Source organism: Nycticebus coucang, chromosome 14 (genome assembly GCF_027406575.1).
Source record: "Nycticebus coucang isolate mNycCou1 chromosome 14, mNycCou1.pri, whole genome shotgun sequence".
NCBI lineage: Eukaryota > Metazoa > Chordata > Mammalia > Primates > Lorisidae > Nycticebus > Nycticebus coucang.
The window spans coordinates 19,863,155-19,875,998 of NC_069793.1; the positions used below are offsets into that span (position 1 = coordinate 19,863,155).

Genomic DNA, 12,844 nt, shown 5'->3' on the forward strand with positions numbered 1-12,844 from the left:
AGACGCATTGCCTGAGCTCACAAGTTCAAGACTAGTCTGAGTTAGAGTGAGACCCCCACCTCTAAAAATAGCCAGCATTGTTGTAGGCGCCTGTAGTTGCAAGACCCTGTTTCTAAAAATAGCCAGGTGTTGTGGCAGGAACCTGTAGTTCCACCTACTCCAGAAATAGAGGCCAAAGGATCACTTGAGCCCAGGAGTCTGAGGTTGCTGTGAGCTGTGACTGCCACATCACTCTACCAGGGGCGACGAAGTAAGACTGTTTCAAAAAAAATAAGAAGAAGAAAGAAAAGAACGGGGAAGATCCTTTTGTAGTTCATAAGCTTAATCGCTGCATTTCCACTCTTGTATAAGATGCGCCTCCCTCTAAACTTATTACTACTGATGGTAGGAAGGAGGGAGTGAGGAAGAAAGAACCCTGCCTTGGATGCCCAGGTCCTAATCTCAGTTGCTAACTTGTCTCATGACCAAAGAGCCTCAACATGTCAGTGCCTTTGCTCGGCTATGGGTAACAGGAAAAAGGAATCTGCCACGGAAGACCCGCACTGTGGCTTGCTGTGCTACCTGGGACAAGTCCTTTCCTGTCCTAGGGCTTCTAATTTCCCATCTGTGAACAGGAGTTCATGGCCGGGAAGCGGGTCAGTGAGCCTGGCACCCAGAGGTGGCAAGAAATGATGTTGCCCATGCCCATGGTCATTTGCTGTTCTCCAAGCCCTCTGCCCTTCTTGAGGCTCCTGAACACCTCTTCATTCCTTGACGTGAGTAGGGAGTGCAGCTTTAACTTCTCACCTGACAAAGAAGAAAACTAAGCCCAGCCAGGGGTAGGGGGAGGCAGTGAATGGTGGTGGTGGTGGAGGAGGGGAGAGGGAATGGAAGGCAGGGTTTTGGCTTCCTGTTGAGGTGGGATACTTAAAAAACGCCTAAGCTGAGGTCAGACTAGAATAGGCTTCGCATTTTGACTGGGAGTTCTTAAGTAGATCCTTTCCCCATCTGGAGGTAATACGTTGTGACACGGATTAGATAAAATAACCTATTACTGTTCTCAGGGTCCTCAAAGACACAGCCCCGCGGCCCCACCCACGCCACTCCCCCTTTCCTACAGCCAATCCACGGCTGTCTCCCCGCAGTGCCCCTTTCCCTTCATCTCTGGGCGCTGCTTTCCGCCTGCCACCCCTGCCAATCAGGCTGCTCCTTTTTTTTTTTTTGTAGAGACAGAGTCTCACTTTATCGCCCTCGGTAGAGTGCTGTGACGTCACAGCTCACAGCAACCTCCAACTCCTGGGCTTAGGCGATTCTCTTGCCTCAGACTCCCGAGTAGCTGGGACTACAGGCGCCCGCCATAAAGCCCGGCTATTTTTTGTTGTTGCAATTTGGCCGGGGCCGGGCTCAAACCCGCCACCCTCGACATATGGGGCCGGCGCCCCACCCACTGGGTCACAGGCGCCGCCCCAGGCTGCTTATTTTTATAAGAGATCCCCGGGAATCGCCCCATTCCTTGGGGAGCTGCTGAGAACCAGGAGGTGCTCCTGAGGGCTGGAAAGCGCTCTGAAATTAATCCGGAATTTAAGGATCAAATCTGCCCTCACCCCATTTTATCGGTGGGGAAATCTGAGGCCCAGAGAAGGGAGAGAAGCCTGGGCCAGGGCTTTCTCCTTGTAGGTGGGAGTGCAGGTGCGAGCTCTTGGGGGCACAGTCCTTGCGGGAGCTGGGGCCAAAGTCGGAGGATTAACTGCGCTGGCTAGGGGATCGACCCTGCGCTGGGAGGACTCTCACTGCCTCAGTTTCCCTAGCGCTAGCTCTGGTGGGGAATGGGGCACTGGGCAAACGCGCGCCTGCTTAGACGCAATTCGTCTGCCTTTTAGAAGCCCCGCGCCTCCCCAAGTCTGATGGACTCTCCTTTTCCTAAAGGATGTGCTACCTCCCAGCCTTCTAAAATCCTGTCCTCGCGTTCGAGCCTCTCGGTGTTCTACTGGGAAGACTCAGGGCTCTTACTCCAGTCTCCAGAATGAACTGTTCAGACTGCCTCCGAGCTTTCCCAGAGCATTAACTGCGCAGGCGCAAGGGCTGCCAACCCGGAAAACGGAAGAATTGGGCACAGACTCCGACGGCGTATGGGGGTCGGGGGCGGAGAGTGTGTTAGCCAATGACTTGAAGGAGTACGTGGGGCGGGTTTAGGCCCGCAGTTGCTAAGCGCTGCTGGAGTAGGAGGTGTTTAGAGATGGGGTGAAGGGTGATTCACAGGCTCTTCAAGTCACCATCCTTTCGGTCTGCGGAAATTAAGCAACCAAGAGGCGGGCCTAGGACCGGAAGCAGGAAGGAGGGCGCAGGAAGCAGGGCGCCGCAGCCACTCGTACTGTCGGTCCGTGGGTCTGTGGCTGCTGAGGGCAGGATGGACAAGCTGCGGCTCCTGTGCCTCCGCTACCAGGAGTACGTGACTCGTCACCCGGCTGCCACGGCCCAGCTGGAGACAGCAGTGCGGGGCCTCAGTTACCTGCTGGCAGGTGCTATCCTGACCTTTGATCCATCCCTTGGGGGCCCTGACCTATGACCCCAGTGGATCTCTTCCTTGCGGAGTCAGCGTAGTGATCCTGTGTTTGAGAAGTCCCGTCCAGGTTTCCGTAGGGAGCTGGGAGGAGACGTCGGGGACCCGAAGATGAAGGGTGAGGCAAACACTCACCGACGCTTCCTTCTGTACCTTCTTCCCAGGTCGATTCGCGGATTCACACGAGCTGTCAGAGCTGGGTGAGCCGTGCTCTGGGATGGTGGGATGGGTAGGGTGGTGGCTTTAGCCTGGGAAAGCTTCCCAGAGAGGGTGAGCAACACAGCTCGAGGTACTAGGCTGTTCGTTAGATTACCCTATGCTATGATTGAATCGGACAAAAGTCTGTTGTCCCCTGTCCTGGCCTCTTCATGCCCCCAAGTCAAGAGACATGTCTGGGGTTATTGACTGAGTGTTCATTACTGGTCAGGTGCTGGGCCAAGCGCCTTTCCTGCCTTTGCCAGTTAATCCTGCCTACACTCAAATGAGGTGGGTACTGTTATTGTCCTCCATGTCCAATTAAGGGAACTGTCGCTGATAATTCCAGAACTAAGATTCAAATTCAGATCTCCCAGATTCCAGGAATCCCAGACAGTAACTGTCTCAGGAGCATTGGGTACTGGAGGTAACAGGCCTGAAAGGATGAGCAAGGTTTTGAAAGGTAGAGATGAGGGAGGTGCCTGTGGCTCAAAGGAGTAGGGCACCGGCCCCATATGCCGGAGGTGCTGGGTTCAGATCCAGCCCCGGCCAAAAACTGCATGCAGAATCCCATTGCAAAGGGGATGGATATAGGGAAGAAAAAAAAAAAAAAAAGGTAGGGCGGCGCCTGTAGCTCAAGGAGTAGGGCGCCAGTCCCATATGCCGGAGGTGCCGGGTTCAAACCCAGCCCCGGCCAAAAACCACAAAAAAAAAAAAAAAAAAAGGTAGAGATGAATTAGATTTCCAGGAGCAGACTACAGAGAGAGCAAAGGCCAGGAGGTGGACCACACATCTGTGGCTGTTTGGAGTGCAGTGGGCAGTTACGGGCAACTGGATGGTCATGCTATCCAAAAGGGCAGTAGCTAGTTTGTCACTGAGCTTGAGACATCCTTTCTTGGTCCAACTGCTCATATAAGATCATACTGGGGAGTGTAGAGTGCTGAGTGGGTGGGGAGGCAGATTGATTTCCACATAGTCTGGGGGTATCTGAGCACAGCAGGTGACAGGTGATCCCTGCAGTTCTAGGGGTAAGGTGAGAGGGGTAGAGGCTGCAGAGCCAGCCCCTCAAGGCCACATTCTACCCTTCAGTGTACTCTGCCTCTAACCTGCTTGTGCTTCTCAATGACGGGATCCTACGAAAGGAGTTTCGGAAAAAGTTGCCTGTGGTAAGAATTCTGCCAGGAACTGAGGGTGGGAAACACACTCAGAAATGAAGTAGCAGCAACCAGCCCACATGTACAGGGCATGTTATGGGTCTCAGAGTATGCCTTTGCCCAGCTGAACCTCAAATCATCCATCTCATTATGTGAGGTGTAAAAATGTTAGTGTCCCCATCTTACTTGAAGAGACAGGGGTGGAGTGAACTGTCCCAGGTCACTCAGCCTGTTAGTGGTGGAGTCGGTATTTGAAATTTGAACTCAGGTCTATACACTTAGGCTTGGAAAGAGGAGAATCCACATCTCTTGTTAAAGGAGCCTCCCCCCCTCCCCATAAGGAGGTCCTGGGCCTATGGGGAGCCCCTTGATTTCTTGGCTTTGGGTTCTTGCAGTCGCTGTCCCAGCAGAAGCTGCTGACATGGCTGAGTGTGCTGGAGTGTGTGGAGGTGTTCATGGAGATGGGGGCCGCCAAAGTGTGGGGCGAGGTGGGCCGCTGGCTTGTCATCGCCCTCATCCAGCTGGCCAAGTAGGTTGGGACCATGGAGGGAAGGACCTGGGTGGAGGTGATATAGGCCAGCTGTACAGATGCTGCCCAGCATGGGTTCCCTAACTCTTGCTGGCTAGCCATCTTCCCCAGTCCAGACTTACTCCCTGATCTAGGGCTGTACTGCGGATGTTCCTGTTGATCTGGTTTAAGGCTGGCCTCCAGACCTCACCCCCCATCGTTCCACTGGACAGAGAGACCCAGACACAGCCCCCAGGTGAGCTGCTTCCCCACTTTGGAGTAGAACGGGGCATGGGACTAATTTGTGACTTTAGACTCTGCCAGTATAAACACAGTGTTGTCTGTTTATAGAGCACATCCAGCCCAGTCAACTGATTTTGTTCTCATCACCCTATATTCTGCAGAGAAGAAAAAAAGAGTTTGGGTTAAGGGATAAATTTGGAACTTGAACTCAGGACTTCTGATAGGAAAGTCCTCATTTTGGGGGTCTGCAGGGAGAGGGACAGAACAGCAGCAGGATGTAGGGTCTGCCAAACTAGTCTCTGAGCCTGCTTCTGCATCTAGAGCTGTAGCCTGAAGAGGCAGGGCATCTAGCACCTGTTAGCCTCTAAGCCTCATTTTCCTGACCTTGGTGGGAATGGTTCTCATCATGGTCATGTTGAAAGCAAAGAATTGAGGAGATGTGACCTTCCTGGTGCTCCAGTCCTGAGAAGCCTGGTGTTTTGGCTGGGTCTAGCCTCAGATGCTGCTGACCTTTCTCCAGGAAGTGAGGGCTGCAGAATGCTGAGGTCTTTCATAGAGCCACAGCCGCTGGCTACAGTTTCTTTGACTCAGCTGCAGACTTGGTACAGGCTCATCTGTTCTCCCCTTAGCCTTGAGCATCCACTGCATACATGTTCTTTTCAGGCTTTACTGGAAACATCTCCCTTTGACAGTAGGGCCTTTCTATCCCTGCTAGATGGTGACAACAGCCCTGGCAGCCAGGAACAGTCATATGTGGGGAAGCGGTCAAACCGAGTGGTGCGAACCCTCCAGAACAGTAAGTGGAGGACGTACCTGGACTGGGCACAAAGGTGCTGGGGTCTGCCTGGCCTGAGGGACTGGTTTCTACCAGGGCCCACCTTCCTTTTGCTCCAGCCTGGGCCTGGCTTGCTCATCAGCTGCCCTTTGTGTTCTAGCTCCATCCCTGCCCTCCAGGCACTGGGGAGCTCCCCAGCAGCGGGAGGGCCGGCCACAACTGCAGCAACGCCATGAGGAGATGAGCCTCACGCCCACCCCACTTGGGCTGCAGGAGACCATTGCAGAGTCCTTGTATATTGCACGGCCGCTGCTGCACTGTATCCTTAGCATGGGCTGGGACTGGCACCAGCACCTTGAGCTGGGGATCAATGGGGATGTGGGCCAGGTTTGGCCCCTATGCTAGAGACATCCTTGACGCCTTGGCCGTCAGTGCTCAGCCTGGGCCTGTGGGGTCAGCGGTCGTGGAAACCCTGGCTCCTGTCTGGTGTTGTGGACGTAACCAGGTGAGCCTGGGCCTGCCTGCGGGCTCCCCTCTGCCCTGGGCTTGCCATGACAGGCCTGGCCTTGCCTAAGTGGGGCAGGCAGTAGCATCTGCTTCTCCCAGTGCTGCCCCTACAGACACCCAGCCCAGATCACACCTCTGGCCCTGACCATGTCCCCTGCCCCCCAGCCTGAGCCTCCTGAGTGACAGGAAGGGCCTGACCCAGAGGGAGCGGCTGGAGCTCCGGCGCCGGACCATTCTGTTGCTCTACTATCTACTGCGCTCCCCATTCTACGACCGTTTCTCTGAGTAAGGACCCAGCCCCTACTTACAGCCACAGAGAGGGCCGAGAAGCAGGCCCTGGGGCTCCAACCACTGCTGGTGACTTCCTTTCTCCCCTGTCTGGGGTTCACTGAGCACCCACTGTGTCTGGATGGCAGTCACCAAATGCCAGCCCAGCCATGGCCATGAGTTTTGGGGACCATCAATCCATGTGCACTTGAGTGTCAACTCAGCAAGGGTAGGGCTGAGGACATTGCCAGGAGGCCCACAGGGATGGAGGCAGGTGTGGGCTATCCACAGCCTCTAGCTCATTCCCACACCTTCTTGCCAAATAGTTGGGATTATCCCCACTTCTCAAGAGGAGGCACTTGATATTCAAAGAGGTTGGGCAACTTAAACACCCAGCGAGCCAGTGGCAGAGCTAAATCCCAAATCCATGTTTTCTCCTGGTCTGTCTCCCTGCTTTGCCTAGGCTCCTCCTCCCCAAAGCTTGCTCAGGGCATGGACCCATGAGGGTCCACTTCTCCCAGTCTCAGCCACAGAAGGGCCTGCTGGGGATGGGTGGGGGTGGCCCAGGGCCAAATCCCCCAAGGCCTGCAAGGGTGATTGCATGAAGTCAGACAGTGATGTGAGCAGGGGGCCCATGCAGCAGCAAGGGCTGTGAGGCAGACAAGGCTCCTGGGGCCCCCCTCTGTCTGGGACCTAATGAATAGCTGCTTAAAAACTAGAATAGTAACTGGAATTTCATTTAACATCCAACCTTTGTTTCGTTTGAGAGAGTAGGAAGTGAGTTTATATCGTATTTAATGCTACCTCAGTGAAAGTGACTTAGTCTGGCAGTTCCTGCTGTTTTCAGACAAATTTGAAAGCTCGTTTCAGTCTAAAGCCAAATCCTATTTCACATGCAAGAGAAAACATTCCGAGACTTACACATATTGTGTGGACACCCCTGGTCTCCATTGCTTGCTGTAACAGAGGAGGCATTGCAGTCCTTGTACCCAGCTGACCTGAGGATTGTGAGGTGATGGGAATTGCAGAGGTTTTCCCAGGCTACACGTCCTCCAGCTTGGCTTACTCTCCTGTGGATTTAACCCACCTGGTGTCTCAGAGCAGTGGCCCAAACTGAGAAATCTACCAGGGAGATGCCTGTTGCCCAAAGCTAGGGAGCAGGTCTGCAGGGAATAGTGTTTTCTTGCTATCTCCCTCATTTCTCAACAGCACAGGTGGGTGCGTGGCCTCAGGAGCCAGGCTGCCTGCCACATGAGTGACCGTGGGCAGGGTATTTGACCTCTCTGTGCCTCTATCAAGTGGGAATGATCAGAGGACCCACCTCATAGGGTTGTTTAGAGGTTAAATGACTTAAACCTATGGCAGTGCCTGCGATGAGTAAGGACTTGGTGTTGTATCTTATTCCCTTAATCATCATCGTCATCATCTTACCCCAAGTGCCCTTGTGGGAAACCCTCATCTCTTAAAAAACTAGGCTCTACCCTGTCCCCTTCCTCTGAGTCAGTGTGCCCTCCTCAGCACTATGTCGCCTCCTGGGTCCTGACTCCTCTCTCTGTTGGCCTGTGACGTTTTCATGTGGCTCAGCTCTTCTGCTGGACTTGGGACTTCTTGAGGGCAGGGTAGGATTGTCTTCCTCCCTGAACCCGCCACCATGCCACCTGGAACTGCTCCAGGTGTGGCCCTCCAGGAGCATTTGTTGTTGGATGTCAGTGGAAGGGAATAAAGGGGAAGGAGAAGTAGAGGGAGGCTGGCTGTGAGGTGCTGGAGTAAGTGGTGCACCCAGAGCCAAGCTCAAGCTCCTAGGGCTGGCAGGGAGGGCAGAGACCGGAGCTGACCCCAAAGGTCTCACCCTTAGGACTGGGCTCTGTCTTAGCTCAGAAAGTTGCCATTTGTCTTCTGAGCTGCCCTGTGCTTAGTCGGGGGAGGGGGAGAGCGGAGAGGGCTCTCCAGGCTCCTCATTTGCAGGGACCCCCGCCCAGCTAGTTCCCTGTCTGTTGCCTCCCCCAGGGCCAGGATCCTCTTCCTGCTACAGCTGTTGGCTGACCATGTCCCTGGCATTGGCCTGGTGGCGAGTAAGCATGGGCGGGGTGTGATGGTTGTAGAGTGTGGTCACATGCATGGCCCATCTCCCTGTCCTGTGTCTCATTGTGACTTGATTCTTGGTGCAGTGGGGAAAGGAAGCCAGAAGTCAGCATTGGGTAGGCACAGCTCCAGGACATGGGCCAGGCTGGGGTGGCTTGAAGGAGGGTGTCCCATCGCAGGGCTATGGTTAGACCATTCTGGGCCATCAGCCTTCCTCCTGTCTCAGTATCCTGGAGTGACCTGGGACTGTCTTGTCTAGGGGAATTGCGTGGCAAGGAAGGAGCCCACCGGTCTGCTTTCAGACCCATCTCAGCAGAGCTGCTGGGTTTGGGGGGACAATGAGATCTGACTTGGCCCTATTGGTGCCTACACAAGACCAGCTGCTCTGAGCCTGAGGGTCCTCGTCAGTAATGGGGATGAGACCCCTACATGCTGCCTGCCTAGGGTGGGGTGGGAGAAGCAGTTGGCTCATAGCATGTAGGGGTAAGGCACTATACTGGAGCAGCAGGGCAGAGTGGAGTCCCGCCCATCCTGACTGTCCCCCTCTCTCATTGCAGGGCCGCTCATGGATTACTTGCCCACCTGGCAGAAAATTTATTTCTACAGTTGGGGCTGATAGACATGCCGGGAGTCGGGCATGGGGCAGGGCAGCATGCTGTGCTGTGCTGGGCAGTGGGTGCCTCAGCCTGTCAGTCCCCTGGGCCCCTCTTCCCTAATAAAACTGACTTTGGCAGTGTCCCAGCATATGGCCTCTTTGTGACCACTGTCCAGGATGCCTGCTAACTATCCCCCACCTCCACCACAGGCTCCTCACACAGCCTGGGAATGCACCGTGTTTAGTTGGTGGTCAGTGGTTTCTAGCTGCCTCATTTGCAGGGACCCCCAACTCATACCCTCTATTACCCTATTGACTGTGCACCCTCCTGTGGTGGAGCCATGGTAGCTCGAACCTTGTCACTGGACCCAGAGTGTCCACCTGGGATCCAGGCTCCTCTGGCCACAGGAAGCTGCAACTTAACTCTTGGAGCATGGGGTGCTGCTGGCAGCCACGGAGCAAACTTTCCTGCTTACTCACCAGCCCCAGCAAAGACAGCTCCCCTGCATGTTTTTTGTCCCTCCCTTGCAGGGCCCTATGGCTTCTGCAGCCCCAGACCATTGCTCTGCCTGCCTCTTGGTGATGGAGCCTGGTAAAGGGTGAGCCCAGCTCTGGCTCAGCCCTAAATCCTTGGTCGAGAGTAAAAGACTTTTCTCTAGGCGGTGCCTGTGGTTCAGTGGGTGGGGTGTCAGCCCCATATACTGAGGGTGGTGGGTTCGAACCCAGCCCCAGCCAAACTGCAAGAAAAAAATGGCCAGGCATCATGGCAGGCGCCGGTAATCCCAGCTACTCGGGAGTCTGAAGCAAGAGAATCACCTAAACCCAAGGATTTGGAGGTTGCTGTGAGCTGTGACACCATGGCACTCTACCAAGGGTTAATAAGTGAGACTCTGTCTCAAAAAAAAAAAACAAAAACTTTTCTCCCTCAGGAAAAGGGTGTCCGGCAGTAGCCAGCACTGGGGCCAGAGCTGGGGGAAAGAACAGGAGCCAGATGCAAGTTCAGGGGACAAAGGCTGCAGGAAGGCTTGGGCTGGAGTTCTGACCAGACAGGCAGCCCCGTGGGCTCCCACAGGTCTCTGTCTACACCTAGGTCCTTGCCATACCACCTCCCAGATACCCTGTGTGGAGCCACCTCACCGTGATGCTGCTTTCCCCGAGTGCCTCTGAGGAGTGCCACCCAAGTCCTGACCCATGGGGTAGGGGAAGGGGTTGGCATGTCCATCAGGGTCAGAGCTCTGGCTTCAGTGACCTTTGGCTTAATATGAAAAGCGTTTCCAGGCACTCACTCTGGAGTGGGCTCGGTGCCATATGCTGTGCGGTCAAAAAGGAGTGAGGCACTTCTGCATTGGGGGTGTGGCAAAGAGTGTGTACAGGATGTCTGGCTTGGGGGAGGCCCTGCCTGGTATGGAGAAAGGGGTGAGGAGAGTCACCGGGCTTCATCAGCACAGGCACCATTCACACAGGCTTTGAAGCAAACTGTTACAACATGTGTCGATGGTCGATGGGCAACCTGGGAGAGGAGCTGTGTATAGGAATGGCCTGTGCAGTGTCACAGCAGTGTCACGGTGGTGCAGAGATGGTGCAAGGGCAGAGTGAAACAGGCAGGAACAGATTTTGGGAGACTGGAAAGTAAGGTCAGGGCCCAAACAGGTGTCCCTAGCCAGGCAGGAAACTTCGGCCTGGTCTATGAAGGCAGGGAGGTGAAGGGCAGGGGCCTCTGTGGAATGGACTGGTGGGCAGAGAGTGGAAGATGGGGCCATGGACTGGTGGCAGAGACCTGCCACAGGGCCAGGGCAGATGGATAAGGAGTAACCCAGGTGCGCCTTTGGGACTGTTGAAGATAGGAAGAGGGTGGCACCCAAGGGACAAGGAGCAACAAGAATGCAAAAGGCTTATGGAGTTAGGCAGAGGTGACAGAATTCCTAGGACCCAGCATGCTGAGGCAAGTTTGTGGGAGACAAGTTGTCCCCAAGACATATGAAGGGAGGTGATCAAGTTAGTGAGTTGACAGAGGGCAGGGGAGTGGACCTGGCTGAAGGGACCATTAGAACTTGTTAGCCTTGGGGATACAGGAAGTTCTGAGTTACAAACATCCGATTTACATACAATGCACACTTAGAAATAGAGACTTACAGATAATAGGTAAATGTACCTGTTCCAACTTACATACAAATTAAACTTAAGAACAAACCTAATGAACCTCTCTCATTTGGTAACCTAGAGAATGGCTATACTGTGGACCAGGAGTATGAATGAGGCCACTTGAGGACCCAGGGTTGTTAACAGCATTTAAGAGGAGAATGGCTGGATCAACCAGCTGTCTCTGAATCAACTGGATTACCAGAGCCACAGACCTCTGGGCTTGGCCTCAGATTCTGACTCCATAGATCTGGAGTGGGGCCAAGGATTTTGTTTTCACAGCTTGTCATGAACACACCACACTGTGTTCATAAGAGGGCTGGGCCTGGCTGCCTAGTCAGAACCAGGAACCAGAGGGCCTGCCAGTGGTGGCCAAGCTTTGCCTCCAAGGGACAGTCTTCAGTGTACCATCCTGTGGTATCTGCTCAGTGAGCAGCACCCAGCGCTGGGGACCACACAGTGAACAAAACCATCCTTGCTCTCCTGAAGCTCATCCTGTAGGGACAGGTCCAGAGCTCTGCCACCTCATGTGGAAACCCTCTGCCAGCCTCAGTGCTGGCAGGCAGCAGGGCACATGCAGCCCCTGGGTCAGGCTGTTCTAGGCTGTGGGGAGCACAGGTGGGAAAGGCTCTCGGAGCGGTATGCAAGGAGTCATGAAGCTCCTTTCCCAGTGGACCCCGAGCCAGGCAGGCCTAAGTGGTTTTTCAACTGGCAGGACCTTCCTAGGACTGCTGAGAGGCCAGTAAAAGTGGCGGGAGGTGGGGGGACAGGAAGGCAGTGGGAGGCTGACTGGGAATGATGGGGCTCTGGGTGGTGAGGAGTCAGTGACCTCTGTGGGCCTGCTGTGTGCCAGGCCCACACGCCTTATGTGCATCACCTCACAGATGAGGAAACTGAGGCACACAGAGATAATGTGATTTGTCTAACTTGCAAAAGGCAAAGTTAGGACTTAAACTGAGATCTGACTCTCGAGGCTGCCCTTGACCCTTGGGCAGTGATAATAGAACAAGATCTGGTTTGGCACTTCTTGGCCTACAGCACCAGTTAAATAAACAAAAACTAGACCTCAGACCTCAGTGAAGGTTTCTGGCCTTGCCCTAGAGCAGATGCTGTCACTGAGCCTTAGAACTAATGCCCTTTGTGAGGTGGCCCTGGGAGCTGGCAGCAGGTTCCATCCTGCCAGGGGAGGGGTGGGCAGGAGTGGGGCCAGGACTGTGTAGGAGATGGTTCTTGCCATGTTGGGGGCTCTATACCCCAGGGCTGGGCTCAGCCTCTTCCTCCTCTACCTCATCCTGGCAGCTACACTCCTTCGCCCCCAGCCTCTGAGGTAATTCCCAGGGTGCAGAGAGGGCTCAGGGTGACTTGTTGAATCCCTCCACCCTGGGCTGTTGCTCATAAGGAGGTGGCAGTGGCCTTTGGGGGCAGTGCTGAGCACCTCCAATGTCTCCCACAGGTCTCAGCGATCTGTTCCTGAGGAATTCTCAGCCCCCCTGGAACTCTCACAGCCACATGCTGGACTGGTGGATGGTAGGACCTCACCCCTGCCCTCCCCTCACCCTCTCACCTAGGTCCATCCTCTTATCACCCCAAATAGCATCTGCCCCAGGGCAGCTTCAGTTCAAAACCAGCTTCTCTCACTCACAGCCTCTTTTCTCTCTTAGACTATGGGGTACGGCCCAAGCACCCGTGGCCACGAGGGCCTCAAGGGCCTCGGCTGCTCCTCTCCCAGGCCCAGCAGCGCAAGCGGGACGGGCCAGACATGGCTGAGTATTACTACGATGCACACCTGTGACAGCGACCCTTCATAAAGCTGTTCTGTGCAGCAAGGGCCTGGCTTTCC

General features: G+C 54.7%; 2 protein-coding genes across 2 annotated transcripts; both read left to right on the forward strand.

Moving 5' to 3' along the window:
• Window positions 1–1,485: 1,485 nt before the first annotated feature.
• On the forward strand, window positions 1,486–9,356 carry PEX16 (peroxisomal biogenesis factor 16). The gene is made up of 11 exons (XM_053560047.1): window positions 1,486–2,498; window positions 2,704–2,739; window positions 3,824–3,900; window positions 4,284–4,417; window positions 4,552–4,652; window positions 5,355–5,435; window positions 5,575–5,733; window positions 5,847–5,919; window positions 6,087–6,206; window positions 8,196–8,260; window positions 8,828–9,356. Exons 1-11 carry the CDS (start codon window positions 2,387–2,389, stop codon window positions 8,884–8,886), a joined length of 1,017 nt encoding a protein of 338 aa, XP_053416022.1. The 5' UTR covers window positions 1,486–2,386; the 3' UTR covers window positions 8,887–9,356.
• A 123-nt stretch (window positions 9,357–9,479) lies between these two features.
• FREY1 (Frey regulator of sperm-oocyte fusion 1) lies at window positions 9,480–12,810 on the forward strand. The gene is made up of 3 exons (XM_053560048.1): window positions 9,480–12,331; window positions 12,458–12,531; window positions 12,666–12,810. Exons 1-3 carry the CDS (start codon window positions 12,228–12,230, stop codon window positions 12,794–12,796), a joined length of 309 nt encoding a protein of 102 aa, XP_053416023.1. The 5' UTR covers window positions 9,480–12,227; the 3' UTR covers window positions 12,797–12,810.
• The last annotated feature ends 34 nt before the right edge of the window (window positions 12,811–12,844 follow it).